Source organism: Stomoxys calcitrans, chromosome 5 (assembly GCF_963082655.1).
Source record: "Stomoxys calcitrans chromosome 5, idStoCalc2.1, whole genome shotgun sequence".
Taxonomy (NCBI): Eukaryota; Metazoa; Arthropoda; class Insecta; order Diptera; family Muscidae; genus Stomoxys; species Stomoxys calcitrans.
The window spans coordinates 71,046,173-71,066,427 of NC_081556.1; the positions used below are offsets into that span (position 1 = coordinate 71,046,173).

Consider the following 20,255-nt stretch of genomic DNA (forward strand, 5'->3'; position numbering starts at 1 on the left):
ATTTGAGTCCCATATTGTCGTGATTGGTCTAAATATATGTTTGGTAGGTTTTAGGGTGGGGCAGCCCCCCTAGGTACCCCATCCGAAATTTGGATACCAAAATTTTATTTTTAGGGTACTATATGAGAGCAAAAAAAATTTCGCTTAAATCGCACCACCCATCTCCGAGATCTGGCGTTTCTGAAAATTAGGGTAAGGGGAAGGGTCCGCCCTCCCTTCAGATATCAAAAAATGTAGTACCCTTTTTTCATCACGGGATCATTATGCACCATCTGTGAAAATTTCAAGAAAATCGGTTCAGCCGTTTCTGAGTCTATAAGGAACACACAAACATACAAACAAACAAACCTACAAACAAACACAAATTGATTTTTATATATAAGATTTAACCGCAGCTCAATGTTCGCTGCCCAATTATTGATTTGCAAATTTAGTTCCCTGTATCTTGTGTTTCTTCTGTTTATGTGTTTGTGGCTTTCGTGTCAGATTGATTGACTCATTAAAAATTTTGATGGAAGAATTATAATTACATGGCAATATTTAGGTACGTCCAGTCCAAAAAATTGTCCTGCGTCTTATTTCCACATAAAACGACTCCCACGGCTATTTCTTTTGAACATGCGCTCTTAGGTCTGCTTCATTTACATCTGATATGCATATCATTTTGGTGTTGCTGTGATGACTTTCCCATTCCATTCATTACAAGCAGTAGTTCCTGAAATTTTCGCCAGGTTGTCAACTTTCGGAAGTAGTTTTTTAAAGATCTCGTTCCTTTTCGACATTTTGCTACCAAAAAGGGGCTAACATTAACCATACCAGGGTATACCTGAAGTTGTTAAGAATTACTGTTATAAAACTGATCGCTCTATTTTTCCAAGCTTTTTTTAAGTACTCATATAGACACTTAAATCAATAAAACTAAGCTGGGAACACTCGTTCCTTTTTTATTAGTTTTCTGTTTATTTTTTACAGAAAGAAGCGAGTTTTATTGACTGCTTGTGCTATTGTTAAACATGTCAAATAGCGATTCTGAAAATACGGAAAATGAGGAAAAATCATCAAAAGCAAAAAAATTCCATCTGAAAAAAATCGATAAAATCAAAGACATGCATGTGGACCAATTGCACGAGTACATTGAAAACCTCCATTCCTTAATTAAACAGCACGAGAAAAGGCTCAAGAAATACAAAGAGAAAATTCGCAAATTGGTATGAAAATTTAATCAACTATCGTTTTCCATTTCATAAATAAAAATTGTTTTTCAGTTGCAACAGCAAATTGAAAGTAAAAAGGAAGTCCCTGAGAACCAGAGCAAAACACCTTCCGCCTCCAAAGACATAGAAAACAGTTCAAATCAGAATCAGGAATCGAATGAGACAGATGGCAGTAAGTAAATTTGAATGGGCGGGCTTAGATGTTTAAGCGAATTTATTTACAAAACAATTTATTGTCGCGACTGGCAACTGCAGCCACCAGAGCTGCACCTCTTCCCGATCCGTCTTCGGAAAGCATTAAATCAAAATTCACGTTGCTTCTGACCAGCTTCTGCATTGTCTCCCTCATATATGCATCAAACTTGGGATGGCAGCGATACACAGATCCGTCAACACCAACAACTACTTTCCGCTCATTGATTCTATTTATAAGACCACTCAACGCCACAGCCACTAGATAAGCTGCTCTTCTTGACACACATTCGCATATATATTGCAATTTTTGACAATCTTCAACAGAAGCCTTTTCCACACCAAAAAGTTGTTTAATGACGCCGCGTGTTTTTCTGCATTCTGGAAATTTATCGGCCTCAATGTCAGATATCATACTCGTCTCGAAACAAGCATTGGACGATAACTTTTGTATATACTCGTTCTTATTTTGCGACAATACAAAAATCAAGTTCTTTTTAAGGGCATCGATCAGGAGATGTTGCACAAGTTCACCCAAGTACATGCCTGCAATTAAAAAGTAGTACAAAGTCATTAAATGTATTCAAAAATGTAACACAGGGTATGGATGTTCAAACATACAGTAGAACCTGCTTAACTAAATACAGCAAAATAACAGAAATCTGTTGTAATTGTCTAATATTTTCAATTAGGTGGAGTTGATGTAATTGAAATGTGATTTTTATCAACACAATGTGTATTTCAGGTGGTCCAAACCCATACGAAAAAAGAAAGAACGAAGTGTAGTTCCTTAGTGAAGGGCGTTAAAAGTTGGTCACCTTGGGTGTGTTAAACTTTAAACTGCTTGGCAACACGGCAATTAGACAGTGATGACATCAAGTAAAAAGATTACGAGGGCGGTCCCAAAAATGACCGACCTAACAAAGAAAACACAACAAATTTGGAAGAATTTTATCTGTGTCCCAACATAATTTCCTTTTAGCTCGAATCCCTTTTTCCAGCGTTTTTTTCGAATATCCTGTATGCAGTAAAAATTCTTGCCCCTTAAAATATCCATTAACCGCACCTTCCACCTCTTCATTACTGGCAAATATTTTTCCCCCGAGTAAATTTTGTAAGTTTGGAAGCACAAAATAATCCACATTTCAAATGGCATAGTACCTCAGTAATGGCAGCATCATTAGGAGGGGTTAACCATCTCAGAATATTTTTTTTCGAATGCTCTTGCCAGTATGGGAACCCAGGCGTACGGCTTTATATGCGGACATGTTAACCTCTGCGCTACGTTTGCAACCAAGAGGGTGATACCAAGACGCCGTCTTGATATCCGCTGAGGCCTTCGTGTGGGTCTTGTGATTCCTTCATCTACTCTGCGCGGCACGACTTTAAGCAATACACAGGTTGGAACTCTGAGCTCCAATCTGTGCTTCTCAAAACAAAAAGCTCATCTGAGAGCTACCGGGCACGTCCACGGGTTGCGGTTAGTGGGTTGCTTCGTAAACGGAGTAGCTGCAACTGTAGTTCGCGGAAAATTAGGGGTATCAAGTGAAGAGTCTCAATTGCTTTAATACTGTGTGCCTGTGATACTCAATATGACAAGGCGAGTTATTGGCGCCTTTGAATAAGCAATGACCATAACATTCCCACGGCGATCGGTCCAAAATCCCGGATCACGCTTGCTCACCTATGGAGCATCGCTTCCTTTATTTACACAAAGTGGCTGCAACAACAACGACACAAACCAATATGACAAGCAGCAGGCACGGCACGGGATAGCTGTGAGCACCACACAGGCTGGAACATTGAGCCCAATTTGTGTGGTGTTCATTGCTGTTACGAGAAACATAGCTGTAAGCACAATTCACCAAGGTGTGCACATTGGTTGGTAATTTTGGGGAATAAAATATCTCACATGCATACGAATAACACATCTTTGGAAAGTCAATACTTAACAGTTGGCTTCGATTACATGTTTCAATAAATAAATCTTTCACTTAGATTAAGTGAAATGAAAATGTAAACCCTTGGCAGTTTAATTTATTTAAACACCACAAAAAGATGCTATTAACGAACTGGGAATCCTTTTCTCATGTCAATGAGTGTAGTCCGATTCATGTTCTAGCTCAATGACAAAGGATCCCAAGGCAGCCGGTTGTACGTACCGGATTGACGCGATGAAGTCCTTCATCGGCAAGGTCTGCCGCCTCAGTGTACAACACACTGCTACAACAACAACCTTCTTTTTAATGCCGAGTCCGAATGGCGCGCCAGCATTAGTGGGGTTATAAGCAGTGCTGCAAATTTTTTGGATGGTGGTCTCGCCTGACCTGAAGAAGGTACCAAAAAATTGATAAAATTTTAATTTATTTTTCAATAAAATCCCCTTTTAGCTCGTTACACTTTGTTCAGCGACTTTCAATAGGTTCAAAATTAGTGATTTCGATCCTTTGGGCACCGTAAGGTTCATTTCTGAGCCCATATTTCATTGTGAATGTTAAATTTTATTCTTCCATTATATTTTTGTTTTTATCGCCGTTGTTGTGTATATTGGATATCGGATCATATTTCATTGCTTCCATGTCCAAAATCGAGATCATTGTTTTTGTAAGAAATGATACATGGAAGTAGCACAAACCAGCAAGCACATCGATTTTGTACAACATAAGGATGAAAGAAAAACTCGACAATCTAAAGGCCAATATCTTAAAAGACAAACTCAACGTCATGGTTGGGACGGCTGCAATAATATGTTCTTTCTAGGCTCTAGAAAAAGCAGACTGTATTTTGGTCAAAAGTATGTTTTTAAGTATTTTTCCTAATCGCATGTTTAACTCGTAAAGATAGTTTTTGGTGTTAGTTTGAACATTTTTATTATCACTTCACCAATTGGCACTTCAGTTATTTACCATTTGAGTCTTTCGTAGTTATCATAACGTTTAATAATCAATTCCAAATGGATGAGATAAGGCACATTATTTATGTTTTGCTATCAATGTCGCTTATGCGCGGAATGATATTGTGCGTTTGGTACTCTACGCCGTCAATCGAAATCATTTGACAAACATAGTTTAATGACATGCCGCTTTCAAACATATTAACTTGAATTGAAAAAATATAATCTTTGTGACCAAATAATGGTCGAGCAATCTTCCCTCTAGTTAGGTTAGGTTAGGTTGAAAAAATGTTGCGGTTTCTAATCTGCCCCATGCCACTTTGGTCATTCACCTAAGGTAATAATCGGCTTATCGTGCGCTTTAAATCCGAAAAATATTTCCGAAGAGATATTTTATCTTTTACTTTAATTGGCTACGACAGAATATTTTTCCCATTAGCCGAACGTAGAATAGCTTTCCAAGCGCCTAGATTTTCTGCGCTCCTTCTAGCACCTTTGACACTAAGTGTCGAGGTATTTGGTGAGAGACACCTCGATCTTTCTACCGGGCTTTTGGCCGTCCCGGTTTGCGTGTAGCACTGTGAACGCCTTTGCGGGAGCTTCATTTCATTCATTCTGACGACATGGCCTAGCCAACGCAGCCGTTGTATTTTGTTACGTGTAACTATGCTAACGTCGTCATATAGCTTATACAGTTTGTGGTTCATACGCCGCCGATACTCTCTATTAATGCAAACTGGTCCAAAGATTTTATTAATAATCTTCCTCTCAAACACTCCAAGCACTGTCTCGTCTGCTTTCACAAGTACCCAAGCCTCAGAACCATATAACAACAGGGTAGTATCAGTGTCTTGTATAGTGTAATCTTAATCTGTTAAGAGGTGGCCTCGTTTTTAAACCGCTTACTCAATCCAAAGTAGCATCTGTTTGCCAGTATTATTCTTCGATTTATTTCTAAACTGGTGTCATTCGTTTTCGGCTACGGCGGTGCCGAGGTAGATAAAGTTACTGACTATCTCAAAGTTGTGGTTCCCAACTTTCTACATTTTCTTTATCTGCTCCGATGTACAAGGCGTTTTGAGCGTTGAAAACATTCATTTTGTCTTATCTCAATTTACTGCCAGACCTATTTTCACTGATTCTCGTTCGATTCTTTCAAAGGCTGCTGTTACTACTTCCGGTGACCGACTCATGATATCTATATTGTCGGCATAGGCGAGTAGCTGTTCTCTTGTAAGTAGTGTGCCATTTCTATTCACATCTGCATCTTGTATTATCTTCTTCAGCAGGTTATTAAAGAGATTACAGGATAAGCTATCTTCTCGTCTGAAACCTCGTTTGGTGTTCAGTGGTTCGGAGAGATTCTTTCATATTCTTACTGAGGAACGTGTATCAGCAAGTGTTATCTTGATACCAAACTCAGATATGGCTTGAAGTACCTTTGAACTAATAGGGCTATCGATAGCGGCTCTATAGCCAATAAAGAGGCGATAGGTGTTGATTTGTCCTTCTCGGGTGTTTTCTAGGATTTGGCGCAGTCTGAATATCTGGGCTGTTGTGGATTTACCAGGCCTAAAGCTGCATTGATAGGGCCTAATTCTCCCATTGACTTTAGATTTTAATCTTTCACACAGTACGCACAGACTTGTTCCTCTGCAGTTGGCACATTCTGTCTTGTCTCCTTTCTTGTGCACGGGACATGCTGAGGTTCCAATCATCGGGAATGGGTTCTTCTACAAGCTGATGCATACGCCTTATCAGCGTGTCGCCTCAGGTTTTAAATAGTTCAGCGAGTAACCCGTCGGCTCCTGCTGCTTTGTTGTTCTTCAGACGGGTCGCAGCTACTTAGACCTCATTCTGAATAGGAGGTACCCATTCTATACCTATCATCAGGGATTGGTTCTGCAGTATCCTCTTTGCTAGCATCGTCGGACACTAGCAGCTGGGTAAAATGTTCTTTCCATATCTTCAGCACACTATCTGTGTCTGTTACCAGATTTATTTCTTTGTCTCTGCAGGAGGATGTGCCTGCACCAAAGCCATCGGTTTGATTCTTTGGTAGAATTCCTGGACTTCATTCTGATTCCTGTACATCTCAATTCGTTCACGTCTTTCCATTTCCTTTTTCTTCTTGTGGAGTAAACGTTTCTTCCTCTTCTTTTATCCCGATACCTCTCCTTCATCTGTTGTTATTGCGTTGCGTTGCTTTTGATTGCAGGATCGCTCTATATGCTGCATTATTGGCTGCAGTAGCAATTCGACACTATTGGTCATAGCATGTTTTTTTGGGAAGGCTTCCTTCCTACCCAAGTACGAAGTTCTTGGCATTTTCCATGGAGGGGGCTATGGATTGCCACTGCACCGTTATATCATCGGGACAAGGAGTGCTTTCATCAAGCAGTTGGGTCAGTCGAGTTGAGTATGCCGTTGCCATTTTTTGTGTTTCTCGATGTCCGTGTAAGTCGATAAAAAGTCGCATTTACTTTGACGACAGGCTCGATCGACACTTCAAAGTAAATGCGACTTTTTATCGGGAAAATATTTTGGAAGCAGTTTTGGAGTCGTGGATGCACAAACAAAACTCGGCAACGTCACTTTAAGCAGGTGTGAATTAAAAATGGCTAAAAATCCTGTTCCGAACTTCATTTAGTTGACCAGATGCCAAACCGATAAATGTTGTTGTAGCCACATTTTCATGTGGAGGTGGCGATTCTATATTTTAGAAGGCAAAGTAAGGATAAGAAAATATGCGCCGAGCAAAGCCATTGTACTGGAATAGGCCAAAATCGTTTTTGCACCGATTCCGAGTAAAAGTCAAGAAAAAAGTTGTTATATCGAGCAAATGTTTATGGATTCTGAAATTTAGATTGCTAAACAAAGAAAAGCATGCTAAGTTCAGCCGGGCCGAATTTTATATACCCACCATGGATCGTATTTGTTAAGTTCTTTGCTCAGTATCTACAGGCAAACAAAGGATAATGGATAAAACTTGATATTAAAGATTATCAGGTTATGGACCGATTCGGATATTGGAGACCCTAGTAGAAGTCATTGTGCGAACTGTCAGCCAAATCGAATAAAAGTTCCCTCCAAAGGGGCTCAATAAGTAATATCGGGAGATGTGTTTATATTGGAGCCATAAGCGTAGAAAGGCCTCTGGAGGATGGCCTAAGCACCCCACAGAAAAGTTTTCATCCAATTCAGAATTTAAAAAAAAAATCTATTGTTTTCGGCAAAATTTATTGACCGATTCAGACCATATTTGGCCCGCATGTTTAAGGTCATAGAAGAAGTCATTGTACAAAATCGGAGAAAAAGTCAAATCAAGATCCAAGAAGAAGACATGGACCGATATGGCCCATTTACAATCCCAACTCACGTGAGACCAGTTTATATGGGAGCTATAAAAGGTTATGAGATTTGTACCAAACTTTGCATAGATGTTGAAAGTCGAAACAAAACACCTCATACAAATTTTCAGTCAAATCGGATAAGAATCGAAACATGGGCCGATATGGCCCATTTACAATCCCAACTCACCTACACTAAAAGAAAGTATTTGTGCAAAATTTCAACCGCTTAGCTTCACTCCTTCGAAAGTTAGCGTGCTTTCCACAGACGGACGGACATGGCTAGATCGACTGAAAATGTCAGCGATCAAGAATATATACACTTTATGGGGTCTTAGACCAATATTTCGATCATTTTCAAACTACTATAACTTTAAAACAAATGAATGGTCCTAAAAACGCCCAACGAGTTTTTCCTGCAGAATTTCCATAGTTTTAAAACTATGTAATTTTTTTGGTTTTTTTCAAAGTTTTAACTACCTTATATAGGTCTAGGTATAAATCCGTGCAAGACAGAAGTAGTTCTTTTCAGCAGGAGATATAAGTTGCCTACAGTGGAACCTGTCTCCTTGTGTGGAGAGAATGTTCCATTTGCAGAATGTCTTGCTGGACAGGAAACTGAACTTCAAATCCAACATTTTGGCAACGACAAGAAAGGCCACTCTTGCCCTATACACCTGCAAGAGAGCCATTGGGGGTTTAGACCGCGTGTCATGCATTGGGTATATACTGCAGTTGTCAGACCTATAATGCTATATGGTGTTGTGGTCTGGTGGACGGCGCTTCAAAAGTCCACCTACTGTTCAATACTTAACCACTGAGGACGACACCGTCTGATGCACTGAATTTAATGCTACATGTTATGCCTCTGGACATTGTGTCTACCCAAATTGCAGCGACCACTGCCGTGAGGTTAAGGGAGCTTTCTTTGATACAATATCCGATGTTCCAGGCAGTATGGATTATACCCTACCTGAGTCGCTTTTGATAAAAATTACTGTACCACTATTTCTGATAGAACCGATTGGAACTACGATATCCCTGGTAACAGAAGTTACATAGACTTCTAAACGGATGGTTCCAAACTAAACGACCAGGTGGGCTTTGGGGTGTATTCTAAAGATCTATAACTGGTCATATCGAAAAGGTTACCCGACAACTCCAGTGTGTATCAAGCAGAGATCCTTGCAATTATGGAAGTGGTGGAATGGCTAAGATATAATGTCATTACGACTCTGACAGCCATTAAATCCCCGGAGAACGTATTTCTGGATCTCAGATCTCACAACGAGATGGCTGAACAGTTCAAAATTCACCTGTTCTGGGTGGCGGCATGGATTTGGATTCGATTTTGGTATGGATTTTTTTTGGGCTAGAGAAGAAGCCTATTGAAATGGAAATAAATAGGTTCAGATTTGGATATAGCTGCCTTGCCTATTTTAGTCCTATTTTGACGGATTTTGGTCGAAATCAGTTCCGATTCAGAGAGAGCTCCCATTTATATTTTCGTCCGATTTTGGGTAATATTGCAATAATGTGGTGAATTGTCTACCAATCCTCACGAAAATAGGTACATATAATTCTTTTATGACTGTTGCAGACGATGCAGATTCCTTATACATATGTACCTCGCCATATTTATTACAATTTTAAAATAATTTGCTCGAAATTTTATGCGGATTATTTAAAAACCCATCCAAAAACCTCCGCTGAAGTTCATCAAAATCGGTTCAGAATTTTATATAACGCCCAATTTCCACTTATGTGGTAGGTGTAGGGTATTATATAGTTGGCACCGCGCGAATTTTGCTGTTCCTAACTTTTTTTATGCATTTTTACGTTTTGTTCTCTTTCGGAGCCAGCCTAGCGATATAAGTTATCGATCAATATTGCTGTTATTTTGGATATCGTTATAAAAGGAAAACATTAAACTTTAGTCGCATAACTCTACAAACAAAATTCACCGACTTGGCCTGATATATAAATTTTCCTATGAACATTCCGGTTATGAAAAGGGAATATTTTTCTCATATCAGTGAGTACAGTTCGATTTATGTTTTAGCTCAATAACAAGGAAACTAATTTTAATCAACACCACATTATAGACTCAGAAAAATGCTTATCGTAAATATGATTTGATTACATATTACTGGTTAGTTCATGATCTTTACTCACGTTTAATTAAAAATTCGTAAGGGGTTAGAAAATTAACTTTGTATAAATAAACTCTTCATAGGTATAGATGAAATAGTTAAAAACTCAGGTTGTGTTAGTAATTTTACTTAAACTTAGCTCTTTGGAATAGGCAAGCATTTAACCAGGCCTGAGCGAAGTCATACTATCGCCGACGATAACTTTTCTGAAACTGATTACTGAATGAGCTACTCAGAGAAATTTGGAATTTTAGTCCAATATATGTAACTAAAATGTTGACAATTGTTGTTACTTGAGTTCACAATTACCTTCCGAGGATGTTAAGGATAATTTAATAACTGTTTGTTAGAGTTGCAGCGTCTGCTTTGTAAAAGGAAGGTTTGTGGTTCAACACTCGGCTACGAAAAAAGGTAAAGTTTTTTTTATACCCTCCACCATAAGATGGGGGGTATACTAATTTCGTCATTCTGTTTGTAACTACTCGAAATATTCGTCTGAGGCCCCATAAAGTATATATATTATTGATCGTCGTGACATTTTATGTCGATCTAGCCATGTCCGTCCGTCTGTCCGTCCGTCCGTCCGTCCGTCTGTCTGTCGAAAGCACGCTAACTTCCGAAGGAGTAAAGCTAGCCGCTTGAAATTTTGCACAAATACTTCTTATTAGTGTAGGTCGGTTGGTATTGTAAATGGGCCATATCGGTCCATGTTTTGATATAGCTGCCATATAAACCGATCTCGGGTCTTGACTTCTTGAGCCTCTAGAGTGCGCAATTCTTATCCGATTGGAATGAAATTTTGCACGACGTGTTTTGTTTTGACATCCAACAACTGCGCTAAGTATGGTTCAAATCGGTCCATAACCTGATATAGCTGCAATATAAACCGATCTTGGGTCTTGACTTCTTGAGCCTCTAGAGTGCGCAATTCTTATCCGATTAAAATGAAATTTTGCACGACGTGTTTTGTTATTATATTCAACAACTGTGCCAAGTATGGTTCAATTCGGTCCATAACCTGATATAGCTGCCATATAAACCGATCTTGGGTCTTGACTTCTTGAGCCTCTAGAGGGCGCAATTCTTATCCAAATGGAATGGAATTTCGCACGACGTGTTTTGTTATGATACCCAACAACTGTGCCAAGTATGGTTCAAATCGGTTCATAACCTGATATAGCTGCCATATAAACCGATCTGGGGTCTTGACTTCTTGAGCCTCTAGAGGGCACAATTCTTATCCAATTTGAATGAATTTTTGCACGAAGTATTTCGTTATGATATCCAACAACTGTGCCAAGTATGGTTGAAATCGGTCCATAACCTGATATAGCTGTCATATAAACAGATCTGGTGATTTGACTTCTTGAGCTTCTAGAGGGCGCAATTCCTATTCGATATGGCTGAAATTTTGCATGACGTATTTTATTTTTACTTTGAACAACTGTGTCAAATAAGGTTCAAATCGGTTCATAACCTGATATAGCTGCCATATAAACCGACCTGGTATCTTGACTTCTTGACCCCTAGAGGTCGCAATTATTATCCGATTTGCCTGAAATTTTGTACGACGGATCCTCTCATGACCATCAACAAACGTGTTTATTATGGTCTGAATCGGTCTATAGCCCGATACAGATCCCATATAAATCGTTCTCTCTATTTTACTTCGTGAGCCCCAATGGGCCCAATTCTTATACGAATTGGCTGAAATTTTACACAGGTCTCCAACATATAATTTAATTGCGGTCCGAACCGGACCATATCTTGATATCGTTTTAATAGCAGAGCAACTCTTTTCTTATATCCTTTTTTGCCTAAGAAGAGATGCCGGGAAAAGAACTCGACAAATGCGATCCATGGTGGAGGGTATATAAAATTCGGCCCGGCCGAACTTAGCACGCTTTTACTTGTTTTTTTTTTTTAAATTAATATTTGCAATGTTTCGTATTAAATTTGTCTTCTTCAAAACAGCTGATAGCGCGGGGTTGGGAGACAGGCAAAACTGGGTTATGTTATTATGATTTGTCCGCCAATGTCCAATTAGAAGCTTCGTAGAGTTCGGAAATAGCGATTTTTTTTCAATAATTCTACCTTTCAGTTTCAATGCTCGTTAGTTCATATTTTTCCAGTGGGAAGTAAATAGTGAAATAGTATGTAAAAACAATTTCGTAACTGTTATGAAATTATTATACTTGTAGCAAGCACATAATTCTTTAGAGCCAGAGGAAATTCAATATTTCCTAAAGTTGGTTGATTTTAACTAGTGTTGAGGCTCAAAAATTGTTGAGTGTAGAGACGTTTTAATATGGCTGAATGGATTCCTCTAAAACGTACCCAATAAGTGTCGCCTGACCTTAAGTAGATACCAAAAAATTGGTAAAATTTTACATTATTTCTCTCTCTCTCCTTATTTATTCCATCAGATTTTGTATCTAGCTATTTATCAGCTAATTGTTAAATTTCCTTCTTTATTGAACAATTCTTCTGCCAATGAAAGCTTTTGGTAGCCATGATGAGGTTTGCTAAATGCAAAGTTGGAATGTCTCGGTCATTTTGTCGGCGTCTACCTTTAAAGAAAGTTTCAAAAGTCCCCTCGTTCAATCGAGAAATACTTTCTAATTTTTCTACGGTAAGAACTTAACCTTCTAATTTTTTTTTGAAAATTATATCAATTTTTTTTTATTCGATTATTTTCGACCGACCTAGAAAATTTGGTATTTAGCGAAAATTAAAATACCCTGAAATTTGTTGTGGATCTTTTTGTTAAATTCCATCGAGATTCTTATGAATTGGCACTAAATCAGTAGCTAGCAACTAGCTAGACACACTCAGGCCATAGCCATATGAAGGAAAAAGACAGAAGCATATAAATCTACACTATTTCGCTACACCTCCAAATTTGGGTACCCACTCTCACTGATCGCCAACAGCAACTCATTAACTCGTGGTTTTTGCTTTGATGTGTGATCTAAGACGAAAGAATTGTCTCCAGAAAAATTTATAGAAAAAAAAAATGAAAAATGACAGAAGATTTTGGCACGAAAATTATTGAAGAGTTGATCAAATGTATAAAATCCTGTGTTATATGAAGCCCAGTACACAAAGTTTCATGTGAAATGATAAATTTGCCGAAAATTCAAGAAGCCAATCAGCCAGAATAGATTAAAACAACAAAAACCTTATGTGAAGAAATACCGTTGGAGGAATGGTCAAAATGATGCTGCTAAAAAAATTTGTTTTAGAAAAGAAATAATTAAGTATAGAAGCAAATTTTGAAGTTTATAAAAAAAAAAATGTGCTAAAATTTTAAAGTGATCGAATTGCTAAATTTGGGGAAAATTTTTAAAAAAATTCTGTTTTAGTGAAAATTTACTTTAAAAAAAAAAAAAAAACAAACATCAGTGCCTGCAAGAAATGTGCATGGTTCAATTTCTAATTTGGTAAAATTTAAAGGAAAATGTGAATTTTGTAATTCGGTTGCTTAAAAAAATTGTAGCACAGTGTATTCCTTATTTTATGTTCATACTTTATTTTGCCTTAGATGTACATTTGTTGCCCATCTGCGCTGTTAAACACACAACTGGTAAACAATCATTTATACATACAAGTTTATTACATACAAACATCATGCAAAACAGAAATAGTGGGTTGTGTGCTTAGCTAAATGTTAATGGATCATTGCCAGCAAGCGTCCTAGCTCTAAGCGATTAATGATAAGCGTGTTGCAGATACTCTTGTTGCCCGGTGCTTAGCAACATTGTTGATGAGAGAATATACCAACAGCCAAGCCAATGAAGGTACCATCAATCTCTTTTCCACCTACACTTTTCAGCTATTCTCTTCGAAAGGCCTTTCGTCGTGGGAGCAAACAAACTGAGTAAGTGGGGACTTAATTTTTTTTAGTCTCTCTTTTGATTTACATTTAAATTTGATTTACATGAGGTTGGCTCTGTTTTGATACTCTCTGTCTGCAATGTCAAAGCAGGTTCTATCTCTATGGTATTTTTTTATATCTCTATTGTGTTTATTTTTTTTATTTCTTTTGGGTACTCCAATGAGATACATTAGAGTGGGTAACACAATTAATAGTTTAATTTGATATATGCAGTTTTCGACTTTTTTTACGATTTAATACTAATTGCGACTCCAATCTATTTGAGAACCAATGTCGGTACTAGATTACGACATGTTACGGTCACTTTTATTTGATTTTTTTTTTGAATTACCCATCTATTATAAGATTCATAAATGAAATTAGGCTTAAACTATTTTAAGGAAATGATGAATTTGTTAATTAATAAAATTATAATGTATCGCTTCGAGTGAAAAGGTTTTATGTTTGATTCCATGGTAAAGTAGGGTAGACGAGCTACATAAGGAGTAGGGATTACAGCAGAATGAGCCTAAGGATGAAAAAGCTGTGATCAGGATGGGTGGGCATTGTGGACGCATTAACATCTAGTTGTCCAATATTGATATAAGGCCTCAAAGGAAATCCTCTACCTATCTGCCGTCTTTTTTTTTCTGTTTTCTTTTGACCTGAGCACGTAAAATAAGGTAATTTTGTGTAGCTGAAGAAAGGGCATATAAGTTATGAACCCCCCCCAATTCGACGAGTTATAAGGCCGGTTGCTAACGTGCTCCAACTTCTGCCAAATGCTCTTAAGTCCATCTTCTTCCAATATAAGCGTTGTATGCTACATTATAAATTATTTTTGGCGCCCAACGTGGGGCCCGAACAATGATTTTACAAAAAATACCATCTTTGAATATTATGCCTAGTCATAATTTCACATATTTTGTTCGGTTTCCTACACCAGTTTCCAAACTTTTTTCCATCTTTTATTTTCATCTCTTTTTACCTTCCATCAGAGAATTTTTTTCGAAGGTATGGAATTTTGAAGGATCATGATTCTTTGTTCTCAGTTTTTCATGACCGACTTTCGGTGAAATCTCCCTCCAGTGTCTTCTTAGATGTTATTATTTTTGTTCTTAGTCTGATTGGAATGCAGATTCTGGTGGTCTACGCTGGCTCTGACCGCAGGATAAGCCAAAATTAATAGCATCAATCTTCACAGGATTGGACATTTGGGGCAAATTTTGCTTCCATTCCGTCTTGTGGCAATGTCTTTCTCCCTAGACTATTTTTTTTTTATTTTCCACTTTTCTTTGAGGTCTGTTCTCTCCGAGTAGCAAGTTACCTGAATACTATGGAATCAAACAGCTATCACTACCACTTGGTATTATCAAAAAAAAAATATTTTTTTTGCTTTGTTTTTGTTTCATACATAATCTATAAAGTAGTAATAACAATTAAAATTACGAAATTAAGTAAAAAAAAAAAAAACAAATAAGAAAAGAAATAAGAATAAATTTCTAAATATTTATTTTAGTCTTGAAAATCATTTAAGGGAAAGCGAATTTCTTTTAAAAGTTTCATTCAAAAAACACCTCATATATTTAGTTTGGATAGCGAAATTTAATATATTCCTTTGTTTGGCTTGCCAAATTTTTCACTTTTTTTTTACTAAATATCTTACTTTATCTTATTCTTATTATTAATTGAAACAGATAGGTTAGAATTAGGAAGTGTAAAATATATATTATTAGAGAAGATTTTTTTTTGAATTTTACGATTTTGCTTTGGCTTATGTTGTTTTATTCTGGCAAATTTTTTTGATTGATTTTGCGCTAGTTTAAAGAGAGATTTGTTAATTGATCTTACTAGGATTCTATGCTTCTATGCTCTTTCAGTTAGTTTTGGATTCTCAATAAAGTGTATCCATCGAAATTTTTTTCCCTTCTGGGTTCTTTCTTCTCTACATCGAAGTGTTCTTGTGTTAGCTTGTCTACGATTTATGTAGGATGGCTACCAGCGCTGGTGACCAGACTGCCACTGCTGAGGGTGATTGTCACCCTGAGTGTAATGCGTGTTGTAAACCTATATCTTCAAAGGCACAATTGCAAAGAATCGCTTGTAACCACATCTTTCATAAAGCTTGTTTAAATGTTTCTCTAAAGACTAGACCCTTTTGTCCCATTTGCAATGCCAGAATAGGAGCTGATCCTCCATCTTTAGATGCCCCTCAGGTTATGACGAGATCTCAATTGAAGCAGTCAACTGTTGCAACTGCCTCAGGGAATGTTAGTACGGCTGCGACTGCAGCCAATGTCTCTGGAACTGCACCAGGTAGTGATGCGATCTCTGTTGATAGGATTCAGGAAATAGTTACAGATATTGTCACCGTTCAGCAGGCCCAATTTTTCGCTTCACTCACCTCGCGAATGACCCAACTCATTGAGACTAATATTGCTGAAGGTATGTCTAGGCTTATGGCAAGTAATTCGCCTCGCAATCCACCTCAACCACCCGTTACTTCTCCTCAACAGATGCAGACGCTTCCAGCTGTAGAAGGTCGTACATTTAGAGAATTGTTTGGTATAACCCCTCACTCTGAACAGGGTAATGTGGCTCAGAATAGGCCCCCTTCGAATCATGTTAATTAAATTTCTGGTTATGGTTCAAATTCTGCTTCTGATCTTCAGTCACGTCCGGATAAGGTTTTACAAATTATGTCCAATTGAAAATTAAAATTCAATGGCGGGCAGAATGGTTTATCTGTTGATAATTTTATATACAGGGTTGAAGCCTTGACTGCACAGACCTTACAAGGAAATTTTGATATCTTGTGTGGCAGCGCCAGTTCGCTTTTCGACGGGAAGGCGAACGATTGGTTTTGGCGGTACCACCGCTCTGTGAGTTCCATTTGTTGGAATGATATGTGTAGGGCTCTAAGAGAGCAGTACCAGGATTCTCGCACAGACATTGACATACGTGAGTTAATTAGGGAAAGGAAACAGAAGCCAAACGAATCATTTGATAGCTTTTATGACTCTATCGTTGCTTTGACAGATCGTCTTCAAACCCCTCTTTCGGATACCGACTTGGTTGAAATCCTTCGAAGAAATCTTCTCCCTGAGATACAGCACGAGATTCTAAATCTCGAAATTAGGTCCTTGCAATTTTTAAGAGATACCTGCAGACGGCGTGAATTCTTCATGCAGGATGTTCGACGTAGGCATGGATTTGCATTGACTAGGCCTGCCCCAATGGGCAAAAGAATTTCGGAGATAGATATGAATGTGGACGTGACTCAAGTTTGCCAAGAGGTCCAACCTTCTGATGAAATATCAGCCCTTACTTTAGTGCGTTGGAACTGCAATAAAGCAGGTCATCGGTATCAAGATTGCGTTTCTGATCGCACCATCTTTTGTTACGGTTGTGGTGCCGCTGATACATATAAACCTAATTGCCCTAAGTGCAATTCAAAAAACTCCAGATCGAATGCACCAAAGAGTGCACCAACACCAATGCCAACCAAGACCAGATCAATAGATCTGGAATAACCATCCTCAAAAGACCTTCAATAACTACAACCGGCTTTGACAAACCCCATGACATGAATATGAATTTAACCCATTTGGAACCTTCCCCTGTTGTTAGCATGCAAGACCCTTTTCGTTTTAAACCTCTTCATGTACGCGTAGTGGAATATAAAATTGCTCGTGATAGGATTTTCAGTGAAGAAGGCGGTAAGAAGTCCAGATCAGCTCGCCGCATTTCGTCTTTTTGGAGGAAAGTAAGGAGCTTGAGATATAAGATTACCTGTTCCCTTCTAGATAACCCTTCAGACGTTAGACCTTATGCTGAGGTAATTTTATTTGGAGTTAAAATGTTGGGACTTCTCGATACAGGAGCTTCCATAAGTTGTATAGGAGCTGAGGCAGCTAAGAAGTTTTTAGACTCCAAACAACCATTCAAAAGATTAAAATCAACAGTCCAAACTGCTGACGGTAAGGGACAGGAAGTAGTGGGTTTCGTGGAAACGGAAATTACTTTTAAGGTGAGCAAAATGCCGATTTGTATTTTTATAATCCCCAGTTTGGGTAAAGACCTTTTTCTAGGTATAGATTTTTGGGAGAAATTTGATTTATTACCTCCTGAATTCCGCCGCTCTAATCGGTTATCACATGGTGTTTCAGAGATTTCTGACCAAATTCCTCTTTCCGCAATACAAAGGCAACGTCTTAATCAGGTCGTTAGTATGTTTCCCTCTTACGCTAAACAAGGTCTAGGGCGCACAGATGTTCTCTGCCATACAATAGATACGGGTGAAGCTAGGCCCATAAAGCAGCGCCATTTCCCGGTCTCGCCCGCGATAGAGAAATTGATATATGAGGAAATAGATAGAATGATAGCTCTTGATGTAATTGAGGAGTCCAACAGCGCATGGTCTTCTCCTGTCGTTCTGCATAGGAAACCAGGGAAAAACAGGCTGTGCTTAGACAGCAGAAAGTTAAACTCTGTCACTGTAGGAGATGCGTATCCCTTGCCTCAGATTGACGGCATACTTAGTAGGCTTCCAAAAGCTGAATATATTACTAGCTTAGACCTGAAGGATGCCTTTTGGCAGATTCCTTTAGACCAGAAGAGTCGGGAAAAGACAGCATTCACCGTCCCTGGGAGGCCGCTGTATCACTTTAAGGTAATGCCATTTGGGTTATGCAATGCCCCGCAGACTATGTCTCGCCTAATGGATAAAGTGATACCTCCGGAGCTCAGGGCGGAAGTCTTCGTCTATCTTGACGATCTTCTGGTCATATCGGAATCTTTCGATAGACATCTGGAAGTGCTTAGATGTGTTGCTAGAAAAATTCATGAATCTGGTCTTACGATTAATGTAGAAAAAAGCCATTTTTGTGTCCCAGAAGTCAAATATTTAGGCCATGTGGTTGGGAATGGGGTCATTCGTACAGATCCAGAAAAAGTGTCCGCCATCACAGAATTTCCTGCTCCGCGATCGGTGAAACAAATTCGCAGGTTCTTAGGTATGACAGGATGGTACAGGAAGTTTATTAGGGATTATGCTTCCATTACCACTCCTATCACTGATTTATTACAAGGAAAGAAAAAATTTGTATGGTCCGATGAAGCCCAAAAGGCTTTTGAAGTTTTGAAATCTCACTTGAGTACAGCCCCTGTTTTACACAGCCCAAATTTTTCACAGCCGTTTTATATACACTGTGATGCTAGTAAAACAGGTATGGGAAGTGTATTGGTGCAGAAGAATGCGGAGGGTGAAGAAGTTCTTATCGCCTTTATGTCGAAGAAACTCAACAAAGCCCAACGCAACTATTCAGTCACCGAACAAGAATGCTTAGCAGCAATGCTAAGTGTTAAAAAGTTTAGACCATACGTCGAAGGACATGAGTTCACTATCATCACTGACCATGCGTCATTGAAGTGGCTCATGTCCCAGACTGATCTTAGTACAAGGCTTGCTCGGTGGGCTTTAAAACTGCAGGGATACAAATTTAATATTCTGCATAGAAGTGGTAGTTTGAACATTGTCCCTGATACTCTTTCTAGAGCCAATACTGACGACGTGTCCGGTCTTTGTCTCAATAGTCTGTCCGCAGTTGAAAATGACAGTGGGTTATTCGTAGACTTGAGTTCTACCCATTTTCAATCGGAGGAATACCTTCAACTTTTGGACAGAATTGGGAAAAATATTGATAAGATGCCTGACCTTAGAATAATAGACGGGTACCTTTACCGACGGACAGAACATGCCACAGGAGACCAGATTCACGACGATTTAGCTTGGAAGTTGTGGGTGCCACGGCAATTAGTGCCAGATGTCTTGAAACGAGCCCATGATCACCCCTTATCATCACATTGTGGTATTAATAAAACCCTGGCTAGGATACGCAAATTTTATTTTTGGCCAAATTTGGTAGTGGATGTGAAGGAATACGTCAATAATTGCGAGATTTGCAAGTCCACCAAACACCCTAACATTGTCCTTAGGCCCCCTATGCAAAAAACTTCAGGAACTTGTAGATTCTTTCAAAAACTGTATGTGGATTTCCTTGGCCCATACCCACGATCAAGGTCTGGCCACATAGGAATATTTATCGTGCTCGATCACTTTTCAAAATTCCCATTTTTAAAGCCGGTAAAGAAATTTACAGCTGACGTAGTTACGAGTTATACGGAGAATGATCTTTTTCACACCTTTGGGGTCCCTGAAACTGTGGTGTCAGATAATGGCTCACAGTTTCGATCGAACATTTTCAACCAACTGCTTAAGCGCTATGGCATTCAGCATGTATACACCGCTGTTCACGCTCCCCAATCAAACGCATCGGTGAGGGTAAACAGATCTGTATTAGCCGCTATTAAATCTTACGTTAAGCCTGACCAGAAGAATTGGGACAAGCTCCTTAGTAGCATATGTTGTTCATTACGCTCCTCCGTTCATTCGGCTATTGGTACTAGTCCGTATTATCTTACCTTTGGACAGAATATGATAACGAATGGGGCTACATATTCGCTTCTTAGGCAGTTAGAGATGCTGGAGGATCGCGCTGTACGGTTTGATAGAAA

The 20,255-nt window shown here is 38.7% G+C and overlaps 2 protein-coding genes across 8 annotated transcripts in view; one reads left to right on the plus strand and one right to left on the minus strand.

Moving 5' to 3' along the window:
• The window catches only part of LOC106092420 (angiogenic factor with G patch and FHA domains 1), a 61,506-nt gene that overhangs the window by 4,915 nt on the left and 36,336 nt on the right, over window positions 1-20,255 (plus strand). For 5 of the 7 annotated variants that reach the window (XM_059368958.1, XM_059368953.1, XM_059368956.1 and 2 more), the window contains exons 2-3: window positions 952-1,208; window positions 1,266-1,386. The exons of 1 other annotated variant lie outside the window; for it this stretch is intronic. In XM_059368958.1, coding sequence (XP_059224941.1) covers window positions 1,014-1,208; window positions 1,266-1,386 — 316 coding nt within the window. In that variant the 5' untranslated portion in view covers window positions 952-1,013. The remainder of the gene's footprint in view (window positions 1-951; window positions 1,209-1,265; window positions 1,387-20,255) is intronic. One more of the 7 variants, XM_059368954.1, reaches the window with a different exon arrangement.
• Window positions 1,392-20,255, minus strand: part of LOC106089125 (hexokinase type 2) — a 33,180-nt gene continuing 14,316 nt past the window's right edge. The window contains exon 2 of the mRNA XM_059368961.1: window positions 1,392-1,952. Coding sequence (XP_059224944.1) covers window positions 1,429-1,952 — 524 coding nt within the window. The 3' untranslated portion in view covers window positions 1,392-1,428. The remainder of the gene's footprint in view (window positions 1,953-20,255) is intronic.